Raw genomic sequence first — 20,906 nt, 5'->3', positions numbered from 1 at the left:
AAGCCACACTATGTGTTTGCTTCAAACAACAGTTTAAGTTTACTGGTGTGGCCACAAAGTTCTTTCCTAAAAGTCACTTAATTAGTAATTACTGGGTCGTTCAAGCTTTTCCAAACTACTGTATTGTAACTCACAGAGAAGGAGTTATCAACAAGAGATCTGGTGGCCATAAGATAAGTTTAGATCTCTGTGCAAAATGCTGCAACATTCAAAACCTTAGGCTCAAGTGGAGAACCAGGTAATCTAAATCAAATGTTTTCTATTCTATAGGAATGGGGTATTATGGCCTGGCTTTGCTGCCAATCAGGAATATATGCCCATTGCATTAAACCTTGTTTCTATTAGAAGTTTAACTTAAAAATGTATAAACATAAATGGCTTGTTTGTCTGCTAGGTGTAAGACCACGCTTATTTTCTTCCAATTAAATGTAAATATGTTTTAACTGTAGGTGTGTTTTAACAACTGTTGTCTTTTCGTTTAAAATATTTCTAAATCTTCGCTTTCATAATTGAAGAGACAAATAAAGTTATTATTATTATACTTATAAATGCATATTCCTTCTGTTTAACATTTAGAATTAAATAAAATAATTAAATATTTTTCTAAAAGCTATTCATTACAAAAGTTAAAATGCTATACAATATCTCAATGCTAATAATTCATGACAAATTTCGTATATATATTGTTCAAATAACTTGCAGGTGGTTTGTAGTAAAAGACACCTTCATTGCATATCTTGACCCTTCACAAGATAAAATCAAAGGAGTTTTATTATTTGATGCTGTGTTGAATGTTTTACACCAAGCACCTTCAAGCAGACTCGTAATAAGCAACATATCAAGAAGGTAGGGAATAAATTTCTTAAGCAGGATATAGTCACGTTTCTAAGAATGTCTAATGGGTTTTACTTGAAATTAATGATCGAGAGTCTGTTAAAGCTGGTTCGTTTATTACTCAAGCTCAGTGGTTTTGAAACTTTTTTATACGCTTTACCCTTTTAACAAAGATGCTTTTCAAATTTACCTTCAATATGTAATATGGCACTTATTTATTAAAAAGCGCAAAACAACTAATTACATCAGTTATATTTAATGCAACAGATGCGCTTGCTTTTCGTCAACCTGTTGTTCAATGTCTTTTTACGTAGTAAAGTACTACAATTGGCACAGTTTTTCTGTTCCATTAACTGATGTTGATTTTGATTGGTAGCTTATTTACCCTTTGAATATGAGAAATTGACCAGCAGGGGTAAGTTTACCCCAGTTTAAGAAACACTGCCTTAGCTCAACACCGTGCTTATTCCTCTTTCTCACAACAACACGTAACTCAGTTTAGTTCACCCTTGTATATTATCTTTACTACAGACTACAATACGCCTACATACATATATATGCCTATATAAGCAACAATTACACCATGCAAAACACACGGACAAAAAACAGGGCGATAACTGCAGCGTCCAAATACGTAACAGCAGGAATATTTTGTTTAGTTCCAAACCTTTCAGTTAGTTCCACGACTTCCGATACATAATTATCGTTTGATACGCCGGTAGTACTACCCATAAACTCACGAGTACAAAACATATGTATAGGGAGAATCAAAACTTTATGCATAGGTCTATGAATTTGGAACAAGTATAAATGTGAAATACTTTATATGTCGTGATGTTTTTGCTACCAGACAGCAATAACAGCAAAATGGGATCATGTAAAAATCTTAATACACATTGCTGTAGTTCCTGAATTTTAGGAAAAATATATTAATTTTTTTTTTATAATTTGTTGTTGGTATAACGTAGTATTATAATTAAAGTCTAATAGTCAAAATATTATTTTACCAACATTTCGTCTGCGTTGGGGGAAACATCAGACTGGTTGTATGACACATAACATAACAAAACACCCAATGTAGTTACTTCATAATAAGTAATACTCAAAATTAGACACTATGCTATTATAGATAACTGGAATGTGCGCCTTAGTAAACAATTAATGTTATTTGTATTACGGCTCACCCATTTAAAGCATACTGTGCTCTATGTTCTCTGTACACACAACAGACATTAGCTTATCAGTGGTTTGTAACCATTTTATTGAAGCCTTGTTTGTCCAAATTAATTAATCACAATTTTGAAAGGCAGTTAAAATTAATAATTAATGGAATAAATTGAAAAAATGGGAATTCAGTATTTTCTTTAATATAACCATTATTTTTTAAGTCTTTTCATACATTATTTACAAAACCACTTTAACAGGATAACACAAAGTGATAAAAACACTGTTTAGTTTCTAGTTCATTACCAAATTGTCACCCAATTTTTGGTTTAGCCATTCTCTTTTGATAGTCTTCACCGTTTAGTTTTTAGTTCACTATCAAATTGTCCCCAAATTTTTTAATATTATGAGTTTAGCCACTTTCTTTTGATAGTTTTAGTTTTTACCCACAGTATGTTTTAAACACTGTTGTTTTGCTGCTTCCCTTCTCTTCGTTGTTTAATTAATTTTATCACTGTATTCTTAATTTTTCGATTTTTGACCCATTTTAATATCAACCCATTTAAAATCAAACTCCCATAGTTCTCTAAGCATTTTAAAATTCATCCTTGATATTAAGTTTACTATCCATGGTCACCATACATGTATGCAGTTAGATGAACGACTTTACTTTCATTGATAATTAATGCTCCGTTTCCTTGTATTGTCCGATAGTTTCCGTCTGCTAAGCAGAGTTTCTATTCTTTTACTTACGTTAAAGATAGTTTCCATTTTCTGCTCTACTGACACATATAAATGCATTGTATTTGTGCGAAAAATCATTCTATCCCGCCATATTATGTTTGGTATAAATAACCATATTCCCTCTTCCAATGAGGAATTTTACCCTAGCATAAAATATTTCATCATTATCAATACTTTATTTTCGTCATGATCAATATAAATACAGAAAAACCCAGGTTTGTTTTGAAAAACTTTTCTCTTATAAACAATGCAATAATGCCTTAGATGAAACTATAAAAATTAATGTTTTTGCTAAACCAACTGTAGTTTATTGTTACGATTAACAACATTTCATAATTTAACAACTTTATTTGTTAATAATAGTTCAGTTCTATCCCTTGACTTTCAAATGAACACACGAGATACTTGGCAGCAGACAGCAGTTGTTGTTTGTTTCACAATTTTCGCTTCCGTTTTTATAAACATTTCAAAGAAATTGCATAATAAACAAGTTGTAACTGAAGGAAACTTTAGTATATAACTGATTACATAGAACTGAATGCGACAAAATTTAGTTATATTGAATACAGTTTATAAATATATAGTAGTGTGGGAAAAGATTGGACAACGTTGAGCACATAATACCAAAACTTCCTGATTGAGTTTTAAACAATTAACAACGGTCTATAGAAGTCGTATTTTTATTAAAATTCTTTGAATGGTTTTGTTTACTACCCAATTGGACAAGAAAATTGAACGAAAAGGTGTTCCATCTTCCCCCATCCTACTATACATTTTTTTTTGGCTCAATCTGATTTACTTTTATAGGTATAAGTATTGTAACCAATACACCTTTTCCACAGTTTAAATGTTGACTGCTGGACAGACAGACAAGCGCTTGATTGGAAGCGTGCAATAGAACACAGCTTCAACAACTTATCATATGGTTTAACTGCACCAGACATCAGACATCAGTCGTTTGCCCCACCAAGAGAAGACTCGTATGCTTACTGGTGATTAATTTGGACTAAACAACTATAAATCTATATTTTTCGTGGTATTTGGTTAAATCTGACCTAAATCGTAGTTTTTTTTTAAATGAGATATGTAGTGATTTTACTTTATAAACTGGGTAATGGGTGTTTGTCACTTAACCAATGGGTCTGGCTTCATCCATATAACCATGTGGTTATTAAAATTATAGCAATGTAGTATGGCACATGTGACATATCTAAAAATTGGGACAACTAATATATAAAATCCCTAAAAATAATCACCCACAAAGTAACATATGTGGTAACTCGTAAACTGGCACAAGTTGTATGAAACAGAACACCTATGTTATAACGACTGTCGTTTTCCTGCCACGCAAGGATACAGTAAGTTTCATTCATATTTTAGGTTTGTGGATGGACGTAGTTACTTTGATGCTGTGGCAGATGCAATAGAAGAAGCAAGGGAGGAGATATATATCACAGATTGGTGGTTGTCACCTGAGATATATATGAAACGTCCCATAGTACATGGAGATCATTGGAGATTAGATAAACTACTCAAACGGAAAGCTGTAAGATATAAATTTCTATGTTTCTGTATAAACTCTTCTATAAGGGTGAGGTGATTTTTTAGGACCTTGGATTTTTGTCAGATTTGTTTCATTACCCAAATACATGCTTTGTACATGGTGCATGCGAGCAATGGACTGCACCAAAGGCTGTGACTCTATGTTTCTGTACAAACTATAGCTACCGGGCATATGATAATTTTACAACAGCTTCTCTGCTTCTATGGCAATTTATTACACTACCAACATTCCAATTTCCAGTAAAAATGCCAAAAACTGCTATTTTCTTGAATTTTTTTACGTGTGGCTGATAATTTGGACAACCCATTAGTGATCACTGGGTTGGAGCAATTACTGTTGTTAACTGTCTTGCCCAAGGACACATACACCCACAACGGTAGCAGTGACCAGCCTTGAACTCATTACCCCTGGATTAAAGGCAGGCTCGCTAACCAACCGTGCTACAGCGCCGGAATATAAGTTTCTTATATGTATTTTACTTTAAGATTAAGGTTGTCAATTAAAACATTAAAACCAACTTTTTTATCTCGAAGCGGGTAGTTTTTAATTTTAAGTTCTTTGATTTTCAATCAGTTGTTGTTTAAATATTATAACCCACTTGTAAAGTAAACTATATATCATGCAACCAACATGGTTTACATATTCTGTAAACAAATCAATTTTAATTATTTATTATTCAGGTTGAAGGTGTAAAAATATACGTCCAACTCTATAAAGAAGTGGAGATGGCTGTGGGTTTGGATAGTGCTTACACAAAACGAACACTCAATGAAATGCACCCAACTAATATAAGGGTAATGAGACATCCTGATTTAACACCAGGTAAGAAATAAACAATTATCTTCAAATTTTTACAATTTTTGCAGCTTTTGCTGTACCGGCCTTGGTTATATCTACAGTAGTGACTTTTAATGTATATACCACAATTTTCAGCCCAGACATTTTGCAGTCATTGCCGAAAAAACCTTGAGTCATTTAGACTACAGTGATAAGTTATAAGCAACAAGTTCATGATATGATAATGTGGTTAAACAATTTCGGATTTCTTAACTTTTAAAAATTATTCTCTGAATTTTCTATTTTAGTTTTTTTGTAAAAGAACTCATATTGTTGTATTAGTTTTTCCGCAAAATACATCTGATAATTTTGAATAATGTGAAAGTGTTTTGGTCCAAAAATCACTGAGTTTCTGGTTCGTTTTAATACAAACACCTCCAATGTGTAGGACACAATTTTCATATTAAAGATTTTAAGTTTTTATCGGGGCACATCTGATTTGTTTAATGCAAGCCTATTATTCAACTTTAAGTCAGACATATACTCAAAACATTGGTATACATATATACAAGCACATATGATAGTTAGTATTCAATATGGGTGAGGCCTAACCAGAAACAAGTCATGTTTAACAAACTACCTTCAGCAAACATTGTCCACCTGCTAAAGTCAAATATTAAATTGATGTTTCACCAAAGTTACATGAATCATATTATGTAAACATTCTGCGATTCAATTCTTGGCATACTTGGTTAACTTTGAAATTTCCAAAAGATTTTGTAAGCGATATATGCTTTAAATAATCTGAACAAAAACATGCTATTATAAATACAAAAAAGGACTGAAAGGGCACAAAGTGTATGTATTATAAACCGTTATACAGTATATTATATAACAATACAAATAGTTTTTTGTTTGTAACCTTCTATCTGTGCTGTTTTTATCCAGTATCAGGAATTAGTATATAAACCCCAATACAGCATTATAATATTGCTGTGGAGTTGTTTTTACAACTGCAACAGAAAAGGGCTACACTACTATAACTGCTTGATGTGTGTTTCAGTTTTTTTTTTTTTTAATTTGGTTTTTAAAATCAGGCAAACAGCGGTAGGTTGAGATTCGACAGTAATTATGTTGATGCGATGATGCAATGTGAAGCTCATGCACTCCTATTTATCACAGGTGAAACTTTATTGTGGGCCCACCATGAAAAGATTGTTGTCATTGATCAAAGTATTGCATTTGTTGGTGGGATCGACCTTTGCTACGGACGTTGGGATGATCAAGATCATAAATTAACTGACACCGGTGGTGTTTGCTCAACTGATGTGAGAAAATACTTTGTTTTTTTAAATCTGTAATGTTTTTTTAATTTTAAATTATTTCAAAAAAATTAAAAAAAAAGTTTTTTAAAAGTTAAAAAAATAATAAAACATTTAAAAAAAGTTAAGCAGAATCATGGTTTAATATCCATTTAGAAACTTTATTCTGTAAAAGTAAATGTTTCAAGTCACATGCGCCTTGACGGTAGTGTAGACAAACCCCTACTTGTATGAAAGCATTAGTTTGGAATTGAAAACAGTTGGGTGTAATCCAAACAATGTGAAATTTGGGCAGTATTAAAAATCTCTGTAAAAAGTAATTTTGTGTATTCCAGTTTTTACCAATCACGATAGCCTACTATGTTAGTCAAGTAATCTAACATATAGTAGAGTGGGGAAAGATGGCACACTTTTTCGTTCTATTTTCTTGTCCCATTTGATAGTAAACAAAGAACATTCAAAGAATTATAAAACTGTATCCTCACGACTCCCGTAGACCGTTGTTAATTGAATAAAACACGATCAGGATATTTGGGTGTTATATGCTAAAGGTGTTCCATCTTACCCCACAGTACTATATATATACACACAGACTGTAGATGGTGCAGAAGCTGATGCCAAACCAACCGTAACAAACATACCTCAAGCCTCGTCCACGGGAGTCGCATTTGCGATGTTTGGCACAATGATCATAGGGGTATCCGAACAAGTCTCCATGGATAAGGTAATGTTTAATGCAGGAACTTTAAAAACTATATAAGTTTTGCAAATCTGACCCTGATCTGGTGCTCATAGAGTTGAATGTTTCTCATGTTAAAAAGTTCAAGAAGTGCTAAAAAAAACATTTTTGTAGCTTTAAATCCTTTTAATAACATTGATAGTTGTTATAACATGTGTGTTCTGTTTTATACACCTCATACGCAAGGTGTTGTTCTTTGAGTTTGAAATAATAGAGCAGGGCAAATTCAGTTTATGTTACCACTATCACATTTACCAATGTGACGAAAAAATAAATAAAATTTAATAATAAAATTAAATAAAAACAAGAATTTTCATCTCTCTACTGATATACGTGTATATATATTTATATAATACATAATACATTAATATACATCGCATGTATTGATATATACCATACGTTAAGTCACTTTAACACACTACAGGTTCCCCCAGTACCTAGAGCACCAAGTCCAGTTGAACCAGAAGAACCAGCCGCCACTGGATGTGAGTTTACAATACAATTTATACAAAGTATGGAATTTCCTTGTATTCTTTACTGAACTTTTTTACAGTTAAAAAGAGATTACGCTCACTAAGGCCTAGAAAAAAGGTAAGTTTCGTTTGCCTTTTAAGTTCATTTTATATTCAAGCTGTGGCTGAGGCCTACGCCGTGGCTCAGTGGTTAGGTTCTTTCATTGTAACTAAAGGATACCATGATACCATTGAAGGCATATGTGACCTTGGGCAAGACATTTAACGGACATTTCTCCAACCCAGTGGTCACTAATGAGTTGTTGCACCCTAGGTGTCACGGTAATATCCAGGCCAACTCTCAGGTCCTATGTGAGCCAGTACCTCACTTTCTCATTATGTGGGATTTATGCCAGAGACCAGAGTTTTATCATTAGCACTCAGGGTTCTATAACCCAATAGTAACCACTGGGTTGAAGCAACGTCCATTAATTGTCTTGCTTAAGAACACAACACACGAATCATATCAATATCAATTCATCCCTTTAGTTACAATGCAAAAGCCTAGCCAATGACTGATCCACAGCACCAAACAAATGTTTTTTTATTTGTTTGTTTTTGTTGCAGAAGTCAGAAGCCACTGAACAAAAAATAAAATCTCAAAAAGAAGATGATAATTTGGTTGAAGCTACATCAGTTGGTGAGTCTGGTTTATAAATGACTGCAGTCAATTAGAGCAGGGTGCGAAAATAGTTTAAAAAATGTTACCTAATGCGGGGTACATTTATACTTTCATTTTAATTAATTTTTATTAAGAAATTTTAATAATAACAGCAATTATTTTAACTACCAATTAATTTACACTACTGATCCATCAAATATTTAATTTCTACATTAAAGCTTAATATTAGAAAATAGTTTATTACTACTGGGTGAAAATTATTTTGTTGCGACAACACATCATAAGGATTAAGTTTTTTAAGTTGTCTTGTAATTTTTCCAACAAGAGAGCAATCAGTGAGAAGGTAATTGACGTCAACCATCAACGAGTTGTCAATTGTTGAATGTTTGTTGAATTAAATGTTGAATTATCCATGCAATTTATCATCTTATGTCATGTTGTTTACGCCCAAAAGTTTGCCACCACCAAATGGCAAGAGCCCTATAAAGTCACTAATGAAAAGATGAATGAATGTAACTAAATCATTAAATTGAGTAGTATAATGACTGGTAGGCAGGTAAACCCTTTGGTTCTGGGCGTTTTCTGTTTGGACTTAGGGGTAATATAATATGCCAACTCTGGCCTAAATCCCAAGCCCAATGTCGTGCCACACAATTGTACCTTATCCAGAGCTAGCTTTAGTCATTTGTAAATTCTAGCAATTGCTATCTTGACTATAAGTAGCACCTCTACAGTTAGATCATGTTTCAACCAATACTATTTATACCACTGTTATCATCTGTCATTTGCTTTACGGTATAAGCACCATTCTATTCTCACCTAATTTGCATGTTTCCGTGGCAACCATGTCACGCATGATTGACAGATTACGGTTCAATGAACGAAGCCGCGCCCCTTTTACAGCCGACACCCATTCACCAATCAACGACAAAAAGTAGAATTTAATTTCTCGTGTGTGGCTTTACCAGCATGCGTATGACACCAGTTTCATAATACAACTCTTAACATCACTTTGCGGGTTTTCTGACAGAAATTGTCAGCCAATCAAATATATCACTTAAAAAGTTGTTTCGTTTTTTAGAACTGTAACTTTAAAGGAACATTACAAAATTTCAAACTTACAATTTCAAGCTTACAATTAGTAGTTTTAATTAGTTTTTCTAAATTCAGTTCTTAACTCTACTGTGTGTTTGTTTCGTTTTGTGTTTTTTTCTTAATTTTATGATTTTTATCGGTTTTAGATTTAGATTTACAGTGAGCACCATACTAACAATCATGATGCATGCGTATGTTTTTTTTTTTTGTCTCCATCAATACTAATCTTACTAACTATTATAAGGTTCCATTATTATAGTGAATCCTACAGTTTCTATACATATTTTATTATTCATTATAAATGTGTTACCAATGTAAAATTATTAATTTCAAACTTATTTTCAAAATCGACATCACTGACTGAAAACGAACAGTTTCCAACACATTAATTTCAGTTAAACGTTTTGTAAAGTGCCTTTATTATGTTCTTATGTTAACATACTTACATGTTATTGTAATAAATTCAGGTTTTAAGCAACCAGGAGACATCACAATTAATGGAGTTAATGAACCTGAGAATGTGACTGTGGAGGGTAGGGGTGTTGTTTGTGTATTTACCTTATGCACGCTGCCGTGTTTTAATAGGATTGTTTTATGGTACATAAAATAAGAGTTAATTTAATTCATGTCAAGTTATAACATGGATGTCTTCTTATACACCAGACAAATAAGGTGTATTTATACACCTCATGCTCACTATTAATTTATGCAATGAATGAATGAATGTAACTTACTTTAATGTATTCTTATACACCAGACACATATGGTATATTTAAACACCTCCTGACATTGGTCTTTCTATACATCAGACACATGGTGTCTTCATAAACCTCCTGCTAATTTACTAGTTATAACATGGATGTATGCTTGTACACCAGACACATATGGTGTATTTCTACACCTCTTGACATGGGTCTTTCTATACACCAGACACATGGTGTCTTCATAAACCTCCTGCTTATTTACTAGTTATAACATGAATGTCTTCCTGTACACCAAACACACGTGGTGTATTCATGCACTTCATGCTAACTTACTAGTTATAACATGGATGTATTCTTGTACACCAGACACATATGGTGTATTTCTACACCTCATGACATGGGTCTTTCTATACACCAAACACATGATGTATTCATACACCTTATGCTCGCTAACTAGTTATAACATGGATGTCTTCGTATACACCAGACATACATTGTGTATTTATACTCCTCATGCTTACTCTTGAGTTATTCCATGGATGTATCTTTATACACCAGACACACATGATGTAGTTATACACCTCCTGCTCACGAACTAGTTGTAACATGTCTTATACACCAGACCCACATACATCTGCTCACTGTCAAAGTATAACATGGGTGTCTTTTTATACACCAGACACATGGTGTATTTACACACCTCATGCTTACTAATAAGTTATACCATGGACGTCTTCTTTTACACTAGACACACATAGTGTATTCATGCACCTCATGCTCACTGTCAAAGTATAACATGAAAGTGTTCGTATACACCAGACACAAATTGTCAAGTTAAAAAGAAACACTATTTTCGTATAGAAAATTACAAATATATGAATTATTTCCAGATGCTGCACCTCTACAAGCATCATCTGTACTGACGCAATATAAAGACATGGTTAACCAAGTTGAATACGCGGCACAGTCGAAACTGTGGATAGGAAAGGATTATAATAACTTTATATTAAAGGATCTTACACAACTGGATGATCCATTTGGTGGTAAGTACAATTACAAGAGCAGATTGTTTAGTAGGTACAACATCCTAAAAGTATCGCACTGTAAAATAACCGACATATAGTAGGGTAGGGGAAGATGAGACATCTTTTCATTTTATTATTTCGTCCCATTTGGGAGTAAACAAATTACATTTAAAGATTTATAAAACCGTGTTGTCACGACTCCCATGGACTGTTGATTGTTTAAAACACGATCAGGATGTTTGCCTATTAAAGGTGTCCCGTCTTCCCCCACAGTATTATATATTTGGTAAGCCCAGCCCGGATCTAGCACTCATATTTTTGCACCATTCTTTTTGCATCTTAACAGAACACACTAAGTTCTACTAATCGCAAATAACAAAAATCAAGTGCCTGGAAATATCAATTTGGCCATTAACTAGCGTCATCACATTCCTATTCAAATGGAAAATCAATTTTCATATTGGTTAAAATTAAGAAATAATATGTAAAACAGTGCCTTTCTGAAGATTGAAATTAACTTTTGTTTTCATAGATGTAATGGATAGATTGAAGACTCCACGAATGCCTTGGCATGACATTGCTTGTGTAACTTATGGTAAAGCTGCAAGAGATGCTGCAAGGCATTTCATACAGCGGTGGAATTATACTAAGGTCAGATGAGCATTGTCAAGCTGTTAATAGGACTGTTCTCAATAATATTTTTATTATACTTGCGAATTTGGCGACTAAAATTTAGTCGGTCACGTTTGATATTGCTTAATTACTGTCATGTGTTACTTTCTTATCTGCATTGTGTAATTAGGAAAAAGCTTCTCCTTTAATGCAAATTCTCAATGGCCTTCTTATAACTTTCTGGTCATTCGAATAAAAATGATCTTGGATAAAACATTCCTACTATGGCTACACTGTCTTTTTAAAGGAACAACAAAATAGTATAAATAGTGAAAAACTAATTAAAACAACCAAAAATCAGAGATTGGATAAAAAGTTAAAAATATTGAAATGAACAAATCTTGTGGTTAAACTGCTATCCATCTTGTCCTACAGATACAAAAGGCAAAGAAGGGAGAACACATTTCATTCCTGCTCCCAAAATCCTACTCAGATGACGCATTTAATCTTCCCAAAGAATTAATGAGACCAGAAGCTGTACAAGCTAAAGTGCAGGTAGGCTGTGTGTGGCTTACAGTTTACACCACTGTTGGTGTTTAACAGTTATCCACCGGCGCCGTGGCAAAGTCTGCCTGTAACCCAGAGGTAATGGGTTCAAACCTCGTCGCTGCTACCATTGTCGGCGTATGTGTCCTTGGGCAAGACACTTAACAGCGATTACTCCAACCCTGTGGTCATTAATAGGTTGTCTAAATTTTCAACCTTACATAAAAAAAATGATAAAAATTAATCACCCACAAAGTAACATACATGGTAACTTGTCTGAGGTGTGTGAACACCTGTGTTATAACAACTGTCGTTTCTGGCCACCCAAAGATAAAGAAACTTACATTTTTTTATCACTTATATGATACTTTATAGTGATATGGTCCTTTATAGAATCTCTATACAAATATGTACGCTCGCGCCTAAGTTTTATAAGAGTATTTTCTAAAAACTAATAAGGTAAAATTACGAGATGTAACAAAACCATCTGTAATTAATAACCTTTTAAAAATAAGTTTAAGTTGAAGAACCAGGATCTGGTGCTAACAGACAAAAGTCCAACAAATTGTATAATATAACAAAATTATATAACAAAATTATATTTTGTCTGTAAAGCATTGTCAGTCTCTTATTTAAATAAAATCCTAAACGCTTAAGAATAATACCTCTAAATCATTTTTTTGTGGGAGTTATTCCATTTCAAAATAACCGCTTTGTAGAAAGTTTTACCATAGATTGGTTGTATAGTTAATTTTTTATACTATTTTTATAAAATCAGTAATCACCACATTGTAGATAGTTTTATCATATAACATTTATATGGTTAATATTTCATATTATTTCTATAAAATCATCACACTATAGAAAGTTTTACCATAAAATGTTATATAGTTGATATTTTATATTATCTTTATAGATCTTACGTTCATCATGCGAATGGTCGGCAGGTCTTAGTGAAGTAGACAGGTCAATACAAAACGCTTACATTGCCGCCATTGATAATTCTCAACACTTCATTTACATTGAGGTAAGCCATATAATAAATTCAAAATAGGGTAGAAAATATGTTTTAAGTCATATGGGTAAGTTTTGTACCATTTTTCTATTTATCTATATGAGTGAGGTTTTTGACTGGCATCCCATAAGACCTAAGATTTAAGCCAGACTTGGCCCAATACCCCAATCACACCACTACTATATACATATAGATAGTTTAAAATATCATTTCAGTCATTTAAAATGTTATATGCTCATTGGGTTTGAAATATTTGACTCCTAATGCATTTATTCATTATAAGGTATAAATACCTCATCATATTAACAAAATTAACTTTTTCATGTACCAAGCAAAAAAAAATTAAATATACCTGGTAGCAGAAGTAAAATAATAGACCTTTATATTTTATCATAGAATCAATTCTTCATCTCGTGCTTAAGAAACGCACAAGTTGGAAACCAAATCTGCACTACACTTGTGAGGAGGATTATTCGTGCGCATAAAAACAAGAAAGCGTTTCGCGTGTATGTTGTGATGCCTCTACTGCCGGGGTTTGAGGGAGATATTAGGTATGGATGCATTCATTTATTGTAGCTGGGTGGGTTAACATGTATATAGTAGGGTGGGGGAAGATAGGACACCCTTGGCACATAATATCCAAATACCCTGATCGCGTTTTAAACAAATAACAACAATCTATTGGAGTCATGAGGATACGGTTTTGTAATTTTTTAAATGTTCTTTGATTACCACCAAATTAAATAAGAAAATAGAATAAAAATTTGTACCATCTTCCCCCCACCCTACTATATATTAGTTATAAATTATCATTTTTTTTTCGATATGCTGTTGCCATTAGCTGTATCTATTATAGGTGTGGAAGAAATTTGAAATTTTTAGGGAAATATGTTTTTGTGAGATCACAACTAGTGCTAGAAGATCTCTTTGAGACTTAAAATAAGATGTTTAAGTATTTTATTATTACAAATATGGCCTGCCTTGCAGTAAGACTTTCTAATTTTGTTGTGCTGAACATAAACTGCTGATAAATATATGTCTATTAGGTATTAGCAATATAGCATAAAATGTAGTTTGTCCGAATTGAATAAAACGTTCATTCCTGACCCTAAATTAAATTATTTCCTTTCAGCAAAAGTGGTAAAAGTCAAGCCATAAGGACAGTTCTTCACTGGCAATACAAGAGCATTAACAGAGGTTCAGCATCTATGTTTGAGGAACTGGATAAAGAAAGTAAGTGTAGAGAAATCTGTATAAAGATAAATATGGAGCTTGGGTCTGTGCTGTGGAGGGAGTCTGGGGCGAAGCTGAACCGGTCGCATGAAGACTTACATGGGCTTCCTGGGTGTTCGGGTAATGCGCCAAATCTGGCCCAAATTCCAGGTCCTTGACAAGGACCCCACAAAGAATGGAATATACATATCACTTCTATGATACTTTATAGTAATATGATCTTTTATAAAATCTCTGTATATATACGTACATTGGCGCCAAAGTTTTAAAAATGCAGGGGAGGCAGTGTAACAGAAACCAACAGTTCAAGAAAACAAATTTGACTTTATTGTTGTAGTGCTTATGCTAAATGCATTTTATTGGATCCAGGGGTTGGCCTGCCTACCCTGCCACCCCAGGTTTGGCGCCTATAAATATGCACACATATAACTTATGTGATCGTTTATAGTTGGCCCTGGCAATGCTTGGCGTTACATCTCGTTCTGTGGTCTCCGAACTCATTCAAAGTTGATGGGCAAACCAATCACAGAAATCATATACGTTCACAGCAAGATGATGATAGTTGATGATAGACTTGTTATTATTGGTAAGTTTACATACAAATACTATTATTCAAACATTGAGATACCATACTTAAACTTGCACCTTCTTGAATGAATGGATTAATGTAACTTACTTAATCCTCACGTGGCCGGAAAAGGACAGTCGTTATAACATGGGTGTTTACACCTCGTGGCCAGCTTATAAGTTACCAAGTATGTTACTTTGTGGGTGAATACTTTTTGGGGGATTTTTTATGAAAAGGACAGTCGTTATAACACGGGTGTTTACACCTCGTGGCCAGCTTATAAGTTACCAAGTATGTTACTTTGTGGGTGAATACTTTTTGGGGGATTTTTTTTATGTGATAAAGTCAATAAAATTGTAAACTTTGAGACAACCTAAGAATTAGTTCTAAAGGGCTTTTTACCTCAATACCAGAGGTGCTAACACATAGTAGTTCATACACTAAAAATAATGTAATTATACTTTTATTTTATAGGCCACTTTCCCTACTTCTATATTGCCTCTTTATGTTTTTTTTCTTCTGTATCGTTTTTACTCACAAAGTTAGGTATGTACTATTTACCTCAGTTTAGCACAGAGGTTCTTAAATTTTGTTGTATGCTTTACCTTTTAACAAAGATGCTTATCAGATTTACCCCCAATATGAAATATACCTCTCATTTACTAAAAAGCGAAAAACAACTAATTACGTCAAACCTGTCCCGTCAACTGATGTGGACTTTGATTGCTAGCTCAATTACTCTTTAACTACAAGAAATTTACCCCTAGGGGTAAATTTACCCGAGTGTAATAAACCCTGGTTTAGCGCTTATTGGCTTATCACCACCACTTCTGACATCACTAAAAGATGGTTTTAGTTTTGAAATCAAAACATATAAGATAAAAATCATATCCCACATATGGTTTGTCATGTTTGTATTGTCACTTCAGGATCTGCGAATATAAACGACCGTAGCATGTCAGGTACTCGTGATAGTGAAGTAGCAATGCTGGTAGAAGATTCACAACTTGTAGATTCTACTATGGATGGAAAGTGAGATGTCCTTATATTTTAATTATTCATCTTAGACCTATAGATATATTATCTCACTTAAATTCACTAAATAAAGTTTTAATTTTCTATAGAAATTAAGAGTATCAAAAATTTAAATTTTACAAAGTTTGGACCACAAACAGGTTCATGGTAAATATTATTATTAGTTTTCATGTTTTAAGTATCAATATAAGTATTGGTAATTAGGGTTTTTGTATTGTTTCTAATTACTATTGCCTGGTGTTTAACATTGTATGTGGCCACAGTCAATACGATACCTTCAGAAACTTAGGTTCATAGGCTTAAATATGATTCTAAAAAAGATTGTGTGTTAAATGTGTTTTATTACATTTTCTTTTTCTAGTTGTAAAATTTAATTATCTGTTCGTCAATAAAGAGCCATGTCAACTTTTTACTTCCATGCCAAAGTATTAACCTTACATACAAGGTATATTGTGATATCTTACCAGTTTTATAAACACTTCTTTCCGCCGCACAGACCATGCAAGGTTGGTGTATATGCTTCATCACTCCGAAGGAGATGTTTCGCCGAGCACCTTGGTTTATTACCTGATGATTATGATGGTCGGTATCTACGTTTGATCCGATGACACACGATGTTGGTAAGATACTTGAAGATGTTGCTTCAGAAGCTTTCTTCAAAGATGTGTGGATGAAGACTGCAGCCGTGAACACAACATCGTATGAAAAGGTAAAACTAAAAAACTTCACTTAAACTTTTGTTTTACATCGTGTAAAGTAGAAGTTGTCGTACGTGTAATAAACAGTAATAAATTGTTGATCCCATTTTAGCATTTCACAACAGTTTGCAATGATATTATTTCTTCTATTTTATTAGCATTTACACTAGAAGTTTTGCATCATGGAATCATAAACTTCAACACTTTATGGAATAATTACAGATGCTACTTCTAATTTAAACACGCATGATGTGTATGTACCTTGTATAACACTTAACTTGTGCTGTATCTAGTTTGCCTCTAATGCTTACACACACCATTTATAAAAAACTGTTTCAAATCACTTGATTACATTGCTTTATGTTTCTACCATCTTTTTGTCAACCTTTTTAAAATATTGGTATCATGGATATTTCGCATTGCATAATGCTGTGTTATAACTTTTAAATCTATATTACATTGGCTGCAGGTGTTCTGTTGCGTTCCATCAGACTATGTGCGAAAGTTAACAGACATTGAGTCCTTCCAAAAAACTCCTCTTGTTGAAAGTGATCCTGAAGCTGCTGAAACTACTTTGCAAAAAGTAAACAAGTTTTTATAAACGAAAAATTGGAATAAAATCTAAAAAAATATGTTTTTTTTAAATAAATGATTGTTACCTACTTCAAGTATATCCCAGGTAATAATGACTAATTAAACTTTACGTTTTAAAGTTTACTTTACAGTGCTTTGTTATTACCTGTTCAATATATATGTTGTCAATGACTACTCTCTCAAGAATAAAGGGTAGTTTTCCATATTTTTCCCTTTGTTCCCTTAAGCATTAACTTTTAATTATTATTTTTAAAGATAAAAATTGTAACAAAAATAAATTAAAACCTATTTCCAGTTTATCCTAGTCTGTAACAGTTAGTTAAACTTACTATCTTATGATTGATAAGTCCCTATTTTTTTTCCCTTTTTTAACATAAACTTTCTATATATTTTATTTTCCCATAAAATATATGTTTTTTTTATTTTTCTCCCCAAAAAAAAAAATTTTTTTTAACAAATATTTAAAAATAAATTTTCCTAAAGATCAAAGGATATCTTGTTCTTCTTCCCCTTCTCTTCCTCATTGATGAGGATTTGACTCCGGATGTAATGACCAAGGAAGCTATGGCTCCTACTGATCTATGGACATAGATATCTTATTTATCAAGTAATTCTTCACTCCCCTGCCTTTAATTATGCAGTAATTATTTTTCATTATTCTCAGGTAGGCGAAGTAAGAAAGCAAAGTTTTTTTTATTAAAATTTGAATCATTTAAATGGAACAATGTACCCAATTTTTTATTTTGTACTCAAATTTATTTTTTAATTGTTTTTGTACAACAATCCAGTTGCCTTATCATACACTTCTGTATGTGAAGCAATTAAGATACAAAGATATTATCTTTATTAAATACCGTTTGGCAGAGAACTTTTTAAGAGTTTAAGGTGTTTTTAAACATGTTGATCAGATCACCAAAACATTGTGCACTAATGTGTACTTTTTGTTTCTGTCTTATACATATGCTTAAATATTAAAACTTTCTACAACATGTATGTGTAATAAACCCGGTGAAAAGCTGTTTTAGCATTTCTAAACATTTTGCAATGAGATTGTTTTATTTAATAACAGTTCTATTTCGTATTGCCATCTATAAAGCTGACCATGATCATTAACAAATAACATTCTCTGTACATGTTTGCACTTTACCAACATAATCCATAGATTCCTGTAATTTTTGCAGTTATTTAGTGTATTGATATATATTTTCTTTCATACATGACCAACCAAAACATTTACAGTTTCATTAACATGCGTGTTATCGTGTTTACATGTGTTTTTATCTTGTTTACAATCAACATGTGCTTTATCGTGTTTTATGTTATTAATGTTCCAATCCAAAGATAAATTTGTAAATATTCTTTACCTGTATATTTTAATACTTTCGCCTTTTTTGGTACTGTTAATTCTCATATTTACTTTCATGATATAGTAAGTTGGGGTAAAACATTTACAGAATAATATAACCGTATCCTCACTTTTCTAAAACAGCGTTGTTAATTGTTAAAATTAAGATCATGAATTATTGGACATTGTGCTAACAGTATCCATCTTACTCCACAGTACTATATAAACCAAAACTCATTATATAATGCTACACCCAGCATTATATACAGGACAGCTAGTATTTCACTTTAAGATCATTATAAAGTGCTGGTATTTACAGTAAATGTTGTTTTAAGACACAGCCTATTAGGTTTTTGACTCTGGAAAATAAGTTATATTTTTTTGTAATAATGTGCTATAACATTGTGTTAATTCGAATGCATAATCATTGATACATGAGACGCGGCCTACCTAGGCCATTTTTTTAACTAGATGTGTTGTGTGCTCTCCTATGCAGTATTGGAATTATATATATCTAACATAAACGTGTTTTATTTTAAATATGCAGCTTTATATACGTATGTTTACAGTTTTGTATTTATAATGCATTTGGGTCAATGCTGTTACAAAGAGCTTAAGGTTAATGTTCTACCTACTGTAGTTGCATTTATTCGCAGTAAACTTTACTAGCGGTGTGTCAAAATAGGAGCATAGGCATTATAGGTAGCCTATTACCAGCAGGGTGATGTCATTAGCCATAAAACTATATTGCTGCGGGCTGTTCACAACAGTCATATTAAATACAAATTGAACGGCATAGGTTTGCCAGGGCTACTTTTACACCAGAGCACGTTACAAAAGAACTTAGAACGAGATTAACTTGTAAATTGCCCAAAATTTTCCGAACGATCCTCGTAATAGGTCACGTGACAATAATAAACAACAGGTGCGTAAACCCGGTGTCATAATGAAACGAAACTATTGTTGTTCGGTTAGGTTTGTACAAAGAAAGACGCTTTTGTCAGTCCTGCAGCAGATCGGAAGTTATTACATTTCCAGTTGTTGAGTCAGTTTACAATTGCTTCGACTGGTATATGAGTTTAAAAATAAACAGAAAACACTTAGAGTCACTCAGTCACATGATGTCTGCATTTTCCTATAACGAAATCGCCAGACCCAGACATACAGAAAGCACTTTAGGAGTAATTTTTAAGTATCTCAATCAGACTACATTTTACTGCATAACTGTTTTATTAGTATAGTTTTTGTTGTATCTCTATAATCTTCATAATGCTTTAATTTGTATATTTCATGTAAATGTGCAGTATTATTATATGTATCTTACAGATTAAGTATTTATAGTTTGCCTATAATGTGTATGTCACAAAATTACACTCTATCCTAAACCATGTTATAACAACAGGTTTTAAGATTTTTTGATTAAAATCTTCGAAAAGTGTAAAAATTCAGACATTTTACAAAACTTTCTTTGAATTTTTTAATCAAATCAAATGTTTTATATTTTTTAATCGAATGTTTTAAAACTTTCTTAATTTTTTTTAATTAAATGTGTTTTCTTTAATCAAAATGTGTTCCATACAAAGTTGCAGGTTTTGATTTAAGTTTTTTCTGATTTAAAATTTCATTCACGAAAATGCCTCATATTCACGTGATGATTAATTTCATGAGCAAGAGCTACATCACTGTTACCAATGGATACCAAGCCCCTTTGATTCCAATCATAAACGAAATGTTTAAAGTTGAACTTAAACCAAAGGAAAGTGATGACCCAAGTGTCCTCCATTACTCAATGAAGCAAAATTATTTCAAACTCTCCATGGGATCAAAAAATTATCTTTTAATGGGGAAACTGATGGTTAAGCTTTCAGATAAGTTTGAAGCTCTGGGATGGAGTCTTATTGAAAGCAAAACAACAGAAGGAGGACTTTTCGAACTTACCTACAAACTTTTGCCATCAAACCCACCCCCTCCATCATATGGTGCGTTCTCATAGGTTTATTGTTTAGTAAAATAAAGAATGGTTAAATAGTAAAATAGAGTTTGACAATTTATTGCTTATGAAATGGTATTTAATTTCACTTTATTTAAGTTTTCCGGTAGTGTGCTATCATTTTTTCTTCTAAACAATGTTTATTTGCAAAATGAAGATTGTTCAAAC

The 20,906-nt window shown here is 32.6% G+C and overlaps 1 protein-coding gene across 1 annotated transcript; it reads left to right on the top strand.

The window, feature by feature from the left end:
• The first annotated feature begins 50 nt into the window (after positions 1 to 50).
• LOC100182057 (phospholipase D1) lies at positions 51 to 19,272 on the top strand. Its single transcript, XM_026837436.1, has 23 exons — positions 51 to 238; positions 703 to 846; positions 3,585 to 3,734; positions 4,123 to 4,288; positions 4,987 to 5,128; positions 6,266 to 6,411; positions 6,998 to 7,129; positions 7,569 to 7,629; positions 7,698 to 7,735; positions 8,224 to 8,296; positions 9,144 to 9,212; positions 9,841 to 9,906; positions 10,968 to 11,120; positions 11,635 to 11,753; positions 12,150 to 12,269; positions 13,177 to 13,287; positions 13,672 to 13,826; positions 14,408 to 14,508; positions 14,957 to 15,094; positions 16,006 to 16,108; positions 16,608 to 16,820; positions 17,279 to 17,392; positions 17,887 to 19,272. The coding sequence occupies exons 4-21, from the start codon at positions 4,226 to 4,228 to the stop codon at positions 16,717 to 16,719; spliced, it is 1,902 nt and encodes a 633-aa protein (XP_026693237.1). The 5' UTR covers positions 51 to 238; positions 703 to 846; positions 3,585 to 3,734; positions 4,123 to 4,225; the 3' UTR covers positions 16,720 to 16,820; positions 17,279 to 17,392; positions 17,887 to 19,272.
• The last annotated feature ends 1,634 nt before the right edge of the window (positions 19,273 to 20,906 follow it).

The sequence above is a fragment of the Ciona intestinalis genome, chromosome 14 (genome assembly GCF_000224145.3).
Source record: "Ciona intestinalis chromosome 14, KH, whole genome shotgun sequence".
Lineage (NCBI taxonomy): Eukaryota > Metazoa > Chordata > Ascidiacea > Phlebobranchia > Cionidae > Ciona > Ciona intestinalis.
Note: the sequence above shows the minus strand (reverse complement) of the source record. Positions and strands in the feature narration are given on the sequence as shown.